We start from the raw sequence: 14,359 nt of genomic DNA, 5'->3' as shown, positions 1-14,359 counted from the left end.
AAAATTCTGTCATCATTTACTCACCCTCAAGTTGTTTCAAACCTGTATGAATTTCTTTTTTCTGCTGAACACAATATAAAATATTTGGAAAAATGTCGGTAACCAAACAGGTGATGGACCCCAATGACTTCCATAGTAGGGAAAAAAATACTATGGAAGTCAATGGGGTCCATCAACTGTTTGTTTACAGACATTTTTCCAAATATCTTCTTTTGTGTTCAGCAGAAAAAAGAAATTCATACAGGTTTGAAACAACTTGAGGGTGAGTAAATGATGACAGAATTTTCATTTTTGGGTGAACAATCCCTTTAAAGTTGTCCATTTATGTTCGTGATTGTGCTGCATTCACTCACAAAAAAATTATGTTTTACATATTTACGGTAGGAAATTTACAAAATATCTTCATGGAACATGATCTTTATTAATAGCCTAATGCTTTTTTTGCATAAAAGAAAAATCAATAATTCTGACCCATACAATGATCAATGATGAAAGAAGATTTTGCAATGATGCCGTAGAAGAACCATTTTGGGTTCCTCAAAGAACTATTATGTTGTTAGTGTGAAGGTAATTTTAATACTGATTACCTTTTTCCACTATAAAGAACATTTTGCACAAAGGATAGATTCCATTGTTGTTAAACCATGAATGCTATAAAGTTTAATAAAAGTAATATTCTTAACAGCTGCCTCCATTAAAAAAACACAAAGCAAATCTTAACGGCACTGCAACTAGTTAAAGCAATATTTCCAAATGTTTCCTTCACAGCAAAATTTTCATATGATTTCTTCCCATATAAACATTATTACATAACAGTGACTTATCGGGTGCAAATTTGAATGGATGTCTGTGGTAATGAATTGCCCCGTGTGTCCACTCATCTTTCACTTACCAGACACTTTTTCAAAATCAGAATCTAAATGTCCTTATTTTCTGCAGAAAACCGAAGTTCATAGTTTCTACAAAACAGTGAGCAGATCCTGAGCTCCACTACAACAGACACACACACACACACACGCACACGCACACGCACACGCACGCGCACGCACACGCACACGCACACGCGCACACACACACGCACGCACGCACGCACGCACACACGCACACACACACACACAATGGCTTAAACACTTACACACTCCATACTGGATCAACACGTCCTGCTTCAGCACAGCACACCACAGTTGTTCAGATGACAAGGTTAGAAATCCAAAAAACATTTCATCCAGTGGGTCTTCATAATGCTCACTGAACCCAACTACATACACTGCTACCCTTTATTGCACACGGCTCATGCACATTCATTAGTCCTTTAAAACAAACATAAACGTATTCACATGAGAAGCAGAGATGTGTTTTCATACAGCTTCATTTGCAAGTGCATTTAGACCCTCTTTTCTTGATAACTGCCATTGAACTGCAAATGTTTTGCTGAATTACCATGTTAAAACGTTTAATAAAGGCACACCTTTATCTTATAAATATTCACAGTCCACCTGTTTCTTTCTAAAAACGTTGCCTGTAAACACACACCAGAAAACAAACTAGTGATGTGTAGGGTTAAATTACAGTTTTCTTCCATGTAAACTAACTCCATGAAGGCCTTTCATCCTGTAATTTGTTAGCCACTGTTTGATAAAAATGAAAGCAAGGAAGAAAAAATGGTTTTATAAAGCAGGCACTTCATGTGCTTTCAACAGGCCGACAGAAGCGGAGCCCAGAGAAGTCTAATAAACATATACATTACCCAGAGAACAGGACGCACATGTTTGTTTTGAACAAAGAGCAGAGTTTACCTTATAATTTATTATTAAATAATTAAAGAAATAATTTACAATTACCTAGTATTAAACCAATTGCATGTCAAAAGTACAGGTTTAAGAATTACAAAAAGATATGTATTACAGTTTTTTACAATCGCTATGACAGATTTTTCAATACATTTAACAAGTTTCCTAAACTCTTAACGCACCAACACACCTAAAACACACAATTGGCAAAACGGTTAATTTCATGCTCAAAATCACACATTGTAAACTAAACTCCAAATCTAATTTTCAAAATACAATAATACACTAACACAATATACTATGTCTACCAAAACACTGCAAACATGTTTCAAAATCAAATAATTATTCAAAACACTAACACATGTTCTCTTCCAACAGGAACATTTAGTCAATCATAACACAATGACAAAAAGAACACTATCATCAGCTGAAATTACAGAAACTGCATTATTTTATGTGACAGGTCTGCCCTTATACAATGGACAGTACAGTTTATTGTATTGATCAGAGATTGTGTTTTGCACTGTAGTTTCTTTTGAAGCCTCTCTACATTTTTGTTTTGTTGGGTTTAGTAAATGCATGCATTTTGTCACAAAAAATGAATGACCATCTCAGAGTAGCTTTATAGAATGTACAGTTACAGTTCTAAAAAAAAGACAGAGACAGAATTGCTGCAGTAAAGACTTTATTTGCAAAAGGACATTACTGCAAGATATACAAACAGAAAAAGCACCGGAATAATAATAAAAAAAAACAAAGTAAACTTCTAATCTGCCCGGTCTTCTGCATTTGGCCACATGTTCTCATCCACATCACACCTGATATCTTCTCTGGCAAGGCATCGTGGGAAGAATCTTTTTGCATGCCTTATCCACCCCTGGCAGTGTTCAGCTGTGATGTCTTGGCATGCAGCATCCATTGCATCCAGGAGGGACATTTGGTCATGTGGGCGATGGTCAAAAACCTTCCATCTCCAGGATGAGAAAAACTCCTCAATGGGGTTGAGGAAAGGGGAGTAAGGAGCAAGGAAAAGGGACACCATCCTAGGATGGGCGTCAAACCATGCTGTGACTGCACGGGAATGGTGGAATGCCACATTGTCCCATGTGATCACGTATATTGGCAAGTGGTCTCCCACCTGTCCCCTTTCTACCTCTGGCACCAATCTTTCGTGCAGGTCTTCTAAAAATAGGAGAAGGCGGTCGGTGTTGTAGGGGCCAATCTCACATTTATGCAGGAGTGCACCATTGTTGGAGATTGCGGCACACATGGTGATGTTGGCTCCTCTCTGGCCCGGCACGGTAACTGTGGCCCTTTTGCCAATTATGTTTCTCCCACGGCGACGCCTTTTCGCCAAGTTGAAGCCAGCCTCGTCAACATAGATAATTTCATGTGGGACTTGATTGGCCTCCAACTCCATGACTCTCTGAAAGTAATTAGACACAGTGTATGTACATGCTGTGCTGTACTGTATATCTACTGTATGTCCTAATGTACTCCAGGTTTATAGAGTAGTTTACTGCAAAACACACTGTATAGTACAGTAATGACTGTATTGCATAACCTTACCTGGACGTATTGGTGACGGAGTTCTTTGATGCGCTCACTGTTCCTTTCAAAAGGAACTTTGTATAGTTGTTTCATTCGGACTCTGTGTTTAGCTAGAGTCCGAGAAATGGATGTTATGCTGATTGCTGCAATGTTCCCAAAGACAAGGTTGTCCTCTACAACTCTGGACTGAATGTCCTTCAGTTTTATTTCATTGTCAGCAATCACCATGTTGACAATAGCAAGTTCCTGTTCTTCATTCAGGAGCTTTCCTCTGCCCCCTGAGGGAGGTAGACGTTGAATCCTTAGAGGAACAAAATACAGTTACATATTAGAGACCGGAGGCATACAGTCACTCTAATACTGTAAATGGTAATATTACAGTATTTACAGTACACTTTGCTGTAGGAGAAGCAATATCCTACCTGTTGGTTTCTCTGAAAATACGGACAATGGATGCCACTGTGTCCCGGCTGAGATTTGGTTGTACTCGTTCACCAGCCTCTCTATATGATAGCCCATGGTTTATGACATGGTCAATGATAGTTGCTCTTATTTGATCAGTTACCCTAGCTCTGGTCCTTCTTTGAGCGCCACCACGTATTCTAACTCCTCTCCCTCTCCCTCGCCCCACTCCTCTGTCTCGTCCTTGTCCTCGCCCCACTCCTCTCCCTTGTCCTTGCCCCACTCCTCTCCCTGGTCCTTGTCCTTGCCCTTGCCCCACTCCTCTCCCTTGCCCTTGTCCTTGCCCCACTCCTCTCCCTTGCCCTTGTCCTTGCCCCACTCCTCTCCCTTGTCCTTGCCCTTGCCCCACTCCTCTCCCTTGCCCTTGTCCTTGCCCCACTCCTCTCCCTTGCCCTTGTCCTTGCCCCACTCCTCTCCCTTGCCCTTGTCCTTGCCCCACTCCTCTCCCTTGTCCTGGTACTCGTCTTCCTCTCCCTCTTGCAGGCATTCTTTCTTTCTTTCTTTCTTTCTTTCTTTCTTTCTTTGTGTTGCTCTATATTGTTTCTTTTCCACACAAGATCAGCCCAAAGAGTCCTCTTTTAGAACATATGATCATGTGATTGAAAGAACCTCAACACCTGAGTGTGCTTCCTAGATGGGAATCAGCTGTGATTTATATATTTGCATAACTTCAATAAGCTGTTTCTCATTAGCAATGGAATAAAATACAGGGAATATATTTGTGTTTCAATTCACAATATGAACAGCTGTTTACCTTGACTTTAGCCTGTAAGGTTAGGTTTAGAACATGGTGTTATCTGTTCTGACATAGAGTGTTAAATCATTGGTAAATTTGGCAGTAAAAATCCATTGTTTTGGTCTTGTTTGAGCTTGTGTGTAAAAGAAGTTCAAGCATTTTAAATTTGTGTTAATTGTATGCATTTTGTGTTAAAGCAACAAGAAATGTGTTAATAGTATAGCTTACACAGGCGGATGTAGTGCTAACTGTGTTAAGAGTTTTGGAAAATTGTTAAAAGTATTGAAAAATCTGTCATAGCAATCGTAAAAAACTGTAACTATCTGTCATAATTAATAAAAAAATGAGAAGAAACCATATAGTTTTTTTCCTTCATTGATTTTGATGAGTTATATATAAAATGTATTCATTAATTAATATATAATTTAACTGTAATACAATTATATTATATTACTAAATATTGTACATCTCATTCCTGATTAAATTAATGAAATTGAATGGTACTGAGAAAAAAAAAAGTTTAATGTTCAAGGCTATTTCATCCCAATGGCATTTCCTTGGCTGGCACACGACATAATGTTCGTAACTATAATGAGCCACAGAAAGATGATGTCATGACAATGCTGATTGGCTGATGGCACCACCAGAATGTGCACAATCCCAAACCCTTCACTAGTGATTACACTAAGAAAAACAAATCTGTAGAAAAACTAAAAAAGTGCCAGGACATTATCTGATCATTTATGGACATTTCCTTTAACCCTAAAATACAATGCAATGTGTAATTCAAAATATGGGTAAAACACCTGTGAAAAACCAATAGGCCTATGGAAAATTCCTTAATATTATCACAGTACATTTGGCCCTGTTTTTAGGGACATTTGGACAGTGTATCCAATTACTGAGCCGTGACGTCAAGTCCATTTCACGCTTTTAAGAGCATCTAAAAATAATTAGGCACTAGTTGAACTTCATCTATAATTATACTTCACGCGCCAAGATGGGAGTTTTGACATCATTTTGTGTGAAATTGTCCGTTCAAGCGAAAGACGACGTGAAAGAGAACTCAGTATTCGCGTGTTGTCAGTTGTGGCTTCTGGGCGAGTACCGAATTGAGCTCTTTTGTCTCTTCTTGCAGTATTCGAACAGTATTTATATCGTTTTTACCACTTATACGCAGCCATGTCCAAGTGATCTGATCTGACGTGTACGCAGACTGGTGCATAGATATATACACTAGATGTCGCCTTAAAGACATTCGTTCCAATCAACTGCCGTAGACAAGGCGATATCTAGTGTGTATATTTCTATGCACCAGTCTGCGTACACGTCAGATCAGATCACTTGGACATGGCTGCGTATAAGTGATAAAAACGATATAAATACTGTTCGTTTTCTCACACAAACCGCTCGTTTCGTGTCTTAGGCCATCAACGTGTACTTACGATGGGGAATTGTTTAATTTGGACGACGGGGAATTGTTTTAATTTGGACTCTGTGCATGCTCTTTGAGACAAGTGACCATAGACCTGCATTATATGACTGACAGACAAGAACGGTTTGACCTAAAAATATCAAAATTTAAACTACTGCGGAAAAAAAAGACACCTACATCTTGGATGCACTTGAGGTAAGCTAAAACATACCAAAAATTAATTTCAAAGTGAACTATCCCTTTAACCCGATCTCATCATAAACCAACATACGAGATATCAAACCTACAAAGTCTATAGATCTAGAAAAAAAACCTGAGTCATTCCGGCTTGTGCGTCCATCCCATTTGTGCAGGGCATGAGGATATTACACCGGCATTTCTGCTCCAGGCAGAGAAACACTACAGCGTTAAGCCAATCGGTCTTTGAGCACATTTATGTATGATGTTATGTGGTTTACACATTTCAGATCATTTCCTATAAGCCCGTGGGGGCAGGATGTTGATAGCAAACTGTGATGGTATGGAGTATTCACTATTCACATTAGTAACCAAGGGGCTCAAGTCACATACAAGCACAACTTATTGTGGTTTACCATTCTATTGTCAGGAAATGTGACTCAACTTCTCACTATAAGAAACTGACTGACTGAGGGAGTGTTACTCAAAGTGCTTTGAAACTTGTACGTTTCAACTGAATTGGACTACTAAAGCTAATTCAAGCAACATTCTTAGATCACTGCAGCTCTGCTGAAAAAAAAAAGCCTTTACAAAAATGAGGGAACATGTAGTAGTAAAGGAAGGTTTATTTTGAGTGGCCTGGGGGGTGTTCCATAAAGCAGGTTGTGTGGCATACCCAGGTAAATTTACTCAGAGTAAACGGATAACCTCAACTTTCGGTTCCAAAAACAGAGGTAACTTTCAGCGTAAGGAAGTGGCCAATGTATATGTGATACATCTCACAACAAATGTGGAAGAAAAATGGCTAAACATATTTTTTTTTACTTAAATACAGCCATATTATCTTTGAAAGCACAGACAGTTTTTTATGTCAGTCGATATATATAGTTTTATTTATATATTATCAAACAAACAATATAATCATTCTTGTTCAAATTAGGAATAACACTTAATGTAAATCGCTATTAAACAAAAGAAGAAAGAAGAGGTATGGCGAGCTTCTCTTTAGCGTCTTTTTCCATGGTGACTCCTGGATTCGGCGCTCGGTTGAGAATGTCTTTATGTGGTCACTGTTAACTCTGAGTTTCATACTTGGCCTGCTTTGGTCATAAAGGGATACTTCAGGATTTAGCATTAAGCTTTGTATTAGTAGAAAACCTGTAGTATTTTCGAATTACCGTGCTTTCCACCCTCATATCCCCCTAAGACGAGAGATTTATGTATTTTTTGTCTGGAAAAAATCCTCCGATGATGCAAAAATCGTAATTTTGCATTATCGGAGGATTTTTTGGCCAGAGGCTAAAGACTACAGTCAGTAGTAGGGGCTGTCCCGCATGTTTTCAACCCGCCCATAGGAGGTGGGATCTCACTCACAGAATGTACACAGTGTCAGCCATCTTTTTTTGGAAGCTAAGCTAGCAGGCTCTTGTTCTGTGGAGAAAGCTGAGTAGTAGGGGTTACCATCCTCTTTTTCCCGGACATGTCCGGCCGTCGAGATCGTCCAAAATGTCCGGGATTCGGCTTTTGCTTTCTGCAGTCGCCATTCATTGTTTACATGCACACCTTTTGTTTCAATCTAACTGAATTCATTCCGATTGGTGAATCTGAATGTAGTGTTTACATGAACGCTAAACAAGTGATCGGTTGATGTGCGTTTTAACATTGCTAAGAAAATTCCCTCTCCTCCGTAAGAGATACGTGACAGGTGCGTCTCAGTAATCACGCCACCGGCCTCTCATTGTTCTCCCACGGCCCTCATAGTGCCTTCACGTGCTATGGAAAAGATTATATTTTCCACTTGTGAACTGGTATTTACCAGTGTGTTGTGTTCAAGTGCTTTTGTTGTCGTAATGTAGGTTAAAAAAAATTGGACTCACAGATCCAGACCTGTTATTTGGCTAAAACAATTTTAGATTGCTTAATGCTGGGTACACACCAAAAGATAATCGGGCTGATTTTGGGCCGATTTCTCCCCTTCCGACAATCCTAGCTATGTCCCGATTATCTTGATGGTTTAACAGATTATTTTATCAGATTTTCCCTTGGTGTGAGGTGTGTTAAGAGTGTCCGAACCTGCTCGGAAGAACGTCGGAGCCGCTCCAATCGCGAATCGTAAATATTAAACATGTTTAATATTTACGATCAGAAATCCTGATGTGTGGGGGGAACTCCGAGGACAAACACGCGCACGCTCTGGAGATTATCACGTGAAACGAAACAATATCCAATCAGAAAGCGAGATGATGGAAGACACGGTCATTCTCACACACACACACACACACTTGCAGGAAGCTTAATGTTAAGATTTGGTATTCATGAGTGTAAATTTCGAGGAAACAAGCCTTTGTTTTTCATTTTAAGAGCAGAAATTTTACAATACCTAAACACAATATTGGGTTTGAAAAATAAGAAAGCTGCAAAGTGCGTTTCAATCTGTAAACATTTTCAAATTTTTGTTTAACTTTTAAGTTTGTCACTGTTTATGTATATGTCTTTTTATGTTTGTTTATCGGCTTTACTCTTTGTACCCCCCTGACTGTAATTGTATAATTCTTAAAATCAATAAAAAAAAGAAAAGAAAAAAAGAAAAAAAAGCTGAGTGTTAAGGGTTCAGTGAGGTTCTATAGACTAGAGGGATTAAATAACTTTTTCTAAAGACAATCAATCCAATAAAGAATAAATAAAGACAATAAAGAATGAATATATTTCTGTATAAAAGGTTATATATAATGGTAGGTACAATGGTTTTTTCACGTGAATTTTCTGTGAAAATCATTCCAAACACTATCGCAATTTCTTCCTGCATATCGTCCGTCATGCTTATTCTGAAGTCTCACGATAATTTGCGAGATTTCCTTTGTTCATAGTCGAGACTCTGGTTGAAAATCTGTTTGTGTGTGGTGTGCTGTCTTTGTCACATCATGGCACACCACACACTATAGGAGCAAAACGCTTAAATCTAGGATTTTTTGTCCTCATGTTTGTGGTCTGTCACATTTTGAAAATCTTATAAGATGTAAAAAATCTTTTGGTGTGTACCCAGCATTAGTCAGTAAATCATGGTGTCGCTGGCGTACACTACAGACAAAATACATTCACGTGAGTAAATTGCCTGATCGCTCATTACTAGGAGGCTCCTTGACTGCTAGCTAGCATCTGCTCTGGGTAGGTAACACCAAACCATAACGGTATTTTTAAAACTGACACTGAGTGTTAACGCATTATATTACAATTGTTAATGACACAACATTTTATAGGCTACAAAAACTATCCGCTAACAGTAGCAAAAAACGTTTAGTTGTGAACAATGCTTATTCACGACTCTTGCGTTGCTCTCCGCCATTTTGAAAAGGTCAAAGGTTATCTCATCTCGGCAACTCGTGCATCAAAATATTCTACGAGCTGCCCATTGGAAAATACCTCATGAGTGGGTATTCATGTGCATTTTCCATGTCGGCTTTTGGTATTTACCATAATTACCATAGCACGTGAAGGCATCATCAGTCTCGTCCTGCTCGCCACAGTAAACATAATGAATGGCGACTGTAGAACGCAAAAGCCGAATCCCGGACATTTTGGGCGATCTCGAAATCCCGGGCAGACTCGTCATCACGGAGACTCACTAGTAGCCTAGCCTTGTTGTTTTAAACTGCGCTCTCTTACCGGTAGGTGTGGCTTGGGAGTGGCCTCCTAGGGCAGCGAAGCAAGTGCATTGTGGGAGTTGTTGTTTTTCATCCACATAAGCCAAAAATAAATTTTCTGGCTTTTCTCAGTCTAGAAAGCTCCAAATTCAAAAATAATTTCACATTTCTTTTACATAAATGACCTATTTTAAATACACATTCATCTTTCCAGAGGTGAAGTATCCCTTTAATAGAGCAGCATGTGTGTCAAAACATCAGAGATTGTGAGGAGTTAAGAGGAACCAAATTAGGCCAACACCAAATGAAGATTGTGAAGCCCACACGACTGAACTGAGAATGTATTTTCATCCGTACGTGTCCTTGAAAGTCAGAAATATACAGGCGAGCGAGATTGTTTGCTGTTCAGAATATCAGCAGGAATACACAGTATGAAATTTCTTTTATAAAAAATTGCAATAACCAATAGAATAATAAGTAACTTACATTTTAGACATAATATTCCAGTTAGTTTGTGTAATTTGGCCACCAACGAAAATAGTTGGGCAAACCATCTCAAAGCAACAGTGCCATCAGTGTTTGTTTTATGAATGATTCAATGTTTTCGAATGAATTAATGACTTTTGTTGAGTGAATGATTCAATGACTCACTCATAGGCTGCATCCGAAAACTTAGGCAGGCCTCGCTGCTTTATAGACAATTACTATGCAGGCAGCGTTTGCGCACGAATGTACCTCACGAAACTGATTTCGGACAGACTTCAGAGGCAGCCTAACAGTTTAATGATCTACAGAAAAATAGAGCGAGCTTTGGTGCGAACTAAACAAATATTTAATTACTACAGTAGCAATTTCTCAGAAATGACAGCAGAAGTGGAAAACGTTGGTCAAAAACGTACATTTACACACAAACTGACAAGCAACCGCATCTTTCAGACACCTGCTTTCTTTCTCTAGCTCAACTGTCACCGAATATGGTCACCGAATGGAACGCGTAGGATTGTGGCATATCAAAGGCAGGGCTCTCAAGTTTTGAAGACAGGCTAGAGTGACATTAATTATAGGATATATAATTATAACAGGATATAATTATAAAATATGACATTATTTTAAAAGTGACCATAACATCGACTATGCAATACACTTTAATATATTTAGTGGTAATAAAATTATTAAGCCTATTTGGAGAGAGAGATGTTTATAATGTGACAATATGTCAGTCATCGTGTGATAACGAAAATATGATTAGGCCTAGACTGCTTGTTCTGAGCAGGTGTTGTCAGTGAACAGGTTGTAAAACTGTTGGCTAAGTTATATAAAATTAAAGGGCATGACTAGATTATTTAATTTAGTTTTTTTTTTGTGTGTGTGTGTGTTTTTTTTTATTTTATTGTGTACAGCCTTGATAATTAAAGACTATGCAGGCCTGACACAAGTCGGCATATTAGCTAAATGTATTATTGTCTGAGAGCCAGAAAGTACATTTACTGCCAGAAGCTTCTTCCACACGCAGCTGGTGACAGAAACCTCAATGGTGAGGTAATAAAAACGTGATGACACGACTCAGGAGCAGTAATGGTTGTACACACTCTTCATGACCTTACATAATCTGTTCTACTCTAAAAAGAAATCACATAGATCTAAATGCTGCAATTTCTATAATTCATGGAAAATTAACCCTGTATCTGTTACATTTCCAAACAGAACAACATAGAGGAAAAGGACCTCAGTAAGGCAGTAAGGTATTATATAATTGCTATGGAGGGAAAGATGTGTAAAAGGGTTTAATTATGGATCAGGCTAAATGGGTCACTGATTCTTTCTTTGGCTTCTCTGCATACAATGTCACTGAACTTCTCCACATAGTATTTCATACATAGATTTTTTTATCTTTCTATAAATACCTGAGTCTTCATATTAAAAAAACCTATTGCAAACGGCATAAATTAGAAATATTATTCTTGCTTTGTAACCAGGGGGGTCTAGAGCCCCAGTGAAATATTACTGATAAATCCTTGTCTGGTGATGGAGATTACATATAGGCCTACCGACCTGAAAATAGTTTTCCCCTTGATAATACTTCAGCAATCATTTTGTATGTTTGCTATCAGTTGTTTATAACCAAAACACAAATTAATCACGGTTTGATTTTATTGCTCAAACAGGATTGCAAACCGATCAGATTTTTTCGCGAATCAGTTTGATTTATTCCTACAATTCACTCATGCACTGAATTTTTGTAATGGTTTCTCACACCGAAATAGTAATGCATACTTTATAAAACAGAAAACAAAAAAGAGCGCTGGATGAGTTAGATATTTAGGCTATACATTTATAGCTGTATTTAGGCTGTATTTATACTACTGTCCATTTTAGGAAACAAAACTTCCAAATGTCTCCTTTCGTTCACCAGTGACGACGTCATTCTTTATTGCACGCAGATTGTAAATCACTCTCTACTGCAGGAAAATACCATTTATGCCATTTATGTCCATATATACATTATAGTATAAAAATATGGGGATACTTCCTGATGGGGGCTTTGTGCCCTAGTAACTGATGAAATCCTAAGAAACGTTCCAGTTTATAACTGAAATATGTATAGTAACATACAGTACATATCTCCCTGACCAACCTTGATCCACATGGATTTCACTCATCTCACTAATAATTGGTGGGTCTCTCTATTAGCCCCTGAAATAGTTACAGTCAGCATAAGTATTCATGCTTAATCAAAATTATTCAAATCCCATTGCAAATCCGGTTTATTGGCAACATTTACAGACTTTCAGCTGTTTGCAATGAACAAATCATTCAAAAGTAATTGAAATAGCTCAACACAATAAACGTTTCAAGTGGAAACTGATCTGCAAAACAGGTGTTGTCCCAAGCACACCTGATGCAACTAATCAAGGGCTTCATTAGTTGCATCAGGTGTGCTTGAGCTAAAACACATGAAATATCTGAACTGGTTTGTAACACTGATATAGATAAGTCAAAAGAATGGGATACTTCAGGATTTAGCATTAAGCTTTGTATTAGTAGAAAACCTGTAGTATTTTCGAATTACCGTGCTTTCTACCCTCATATCCCCCTGAGACGAGAGATTTATGTATTTTTTGTCGTAATTTTGCGTCATCGGAGGATTTTTTGGCCAGAGGCTAAAGACTACAGCCAGTAGGAGGGGCTGTCCCGCATGTTTTCAACCCGACCACAGGAGGTGGGATCTCACTCACAGAATGTACACAGTGTCAGCCATCTTTCTTTGGAAGCTAAGCTAACAGGCTCTTGTTCTGTGGAGAAAGCTGAGTAGTAAGTTAGGGGTTACCATCCTCTTTTTCCCGGACATGTCCGGCCGTCGAGATCGTCCAAAATGTCCGGGATTCGGCTTTTGCTTTCTGCAGTCGCCATTCATTGTTTACATGCACACCTTTTGTTTCAATCTAACTGAATTCATTCCGATTGGTGAATCTGAATGTAGTGTTTACATGAACGCTAAACAAGTGATCGGTTGATGTGCGTTTTAACATTGCTAAGAAAATTCACGCTCCTCCGTGAGAGATACGAGACCGGCTCATCAGTAATCACGCCACCGGCCTCGCGCCGTTCTCACCGCGCCCCTCAGCCTCGTCCTACTCGCCACAGTAAACATAATGAATGGCGACTGTAGAACGCAAAAGCCGAATCCCGGACATTTTGGGCGATCTCGAAATCCCGTGCAAACTCGTCACGGAGTCTCACTAGTTGCCTAGCCTTGTTGTTTTCAACTGCGCTCTCTTACCGGTAGGCGCGGCTTGGGAGTGGCCTCCAAGGGCAGCGAAGCAAGTGCATTCTGGGAGTTGTTGTCTTTCATCCACATAAGCCAAAAATAAATTTTCTGGCTTTTCTCAGTCTAGAAAGCTCCAAATTCAAAAATAATTTCACATTTCTTCTACATAAATGACCTATTTTAAATACAGATTCATCTTTCCAGAGGTGAAGTATCCCTTTAAGAGAAGATAATATCATCCTTCACAAACAAGGAAGAGAATACAAAAAGATAGGCACTAAATGTTCCTAGAGACATCGTTGGAAGCAAAGTTCGGAAGTTAAAAGTTAAAGGAACAGTTGTTACACTACCTGGATGGGGCAGGAAGGAAGCTATCAACAGCTGCAACCAGATTTCTGAGAAGCCAGATTCAGAAAAACCCTCGAGTGACTGCAAAAGACCTGCAGCAAGACTTGGTGGCAACATGCAATGAAGTTTCAGCTTGCCCAGAAAGGCACATACTATACACATGCCAGAACTCCAAGACGTACACCACTACTGACCCACTACTGACCCAAAACCACAAGAAATGTCGGCTCCAATTTGCTCAAAATCATATAAATAAGCCACAGACATTTTTGGGATTCTGTCCTGTGGAGCGATAAAACAAAACTGGAACTTTTCAGCCCTGTGGATCAGTGGTATGTCTGGAGGAAGAAGAATGAAGCACATACTGAAAAGAACACTCTGCCTACAGTTAAGCATGGTGGTGGCTCGGTGATGCTCTGGGGCTGCTTTGCACCCTCTGGCACTGGAAAC

At 39.0% G+C, this 14,359-nt stretch overlaps 2 protein-coding genes across 6 annotated transcripts in view; both read right to left on the bottom strand.

Annotated features, from left to right (window-relative positions):
* The window catches only part of mctp1a (multiple C2 domains, transmembrane 1a), a 201,090-nt gene that overhangs the window by 182,606 nt on the left and 4,125 nt on the right, over positions 1-14,359 (bottom strand). Inside the window, exon 1 of one of the 5 annotated variants that reach the window (XM_082170005.1) lies at positions 6,288-6,312. The exons of the other annotated variants lie outside the window; for them this stretch is intronic. Within the exon in view, the coding sequence (XP_082026131.1) occupies positions 6,288-6,296 (9 nt within the window). The 5' untranslated portion in view covers positions 6,297-6,312. Of the gene's footprint in view, positions 1-6,287; positions 6,313-14,359 lie in introns of those variants that run through there. 5 annotated transcript variants of the gene reach the window in all.
* On the bottom strand, positions 2,011-4,290 carry LOC309500125 (uncharacterized protein; the record flags this gene model as incomplete). Its single annotated transcript, XM_082171690.1, has 3 exons — positions 2,011-3,216; positions 3,360-3,642; positions 3,764-4,290. The coding sequence occupies 3 exons, from the start codon at positions 4,288-4,290 to the stop codon at positions 2,557-2,559; spliced, it is 1,470 nt and encodes a 489-aa protein (XP_082027816.1). The 3' UTR covers positions 2,011-2,556.

This window comes from Leuciscus leuciscus (assembly GCF_965113295.1).
Source record: "Leuciscus leuciscus genome assembly, chromosome: 5".
NCBI lineage: Eukaryota > Metazoa > Chordata > Actinopteri > Cypriniformes > Leuciscidae > Leuciscus > Leuciscus leuciscus.
Note: the sequence above shows the minus strand (reverse complement) of the source record. Positions and strands in the feature narration are given on the sequence as shown.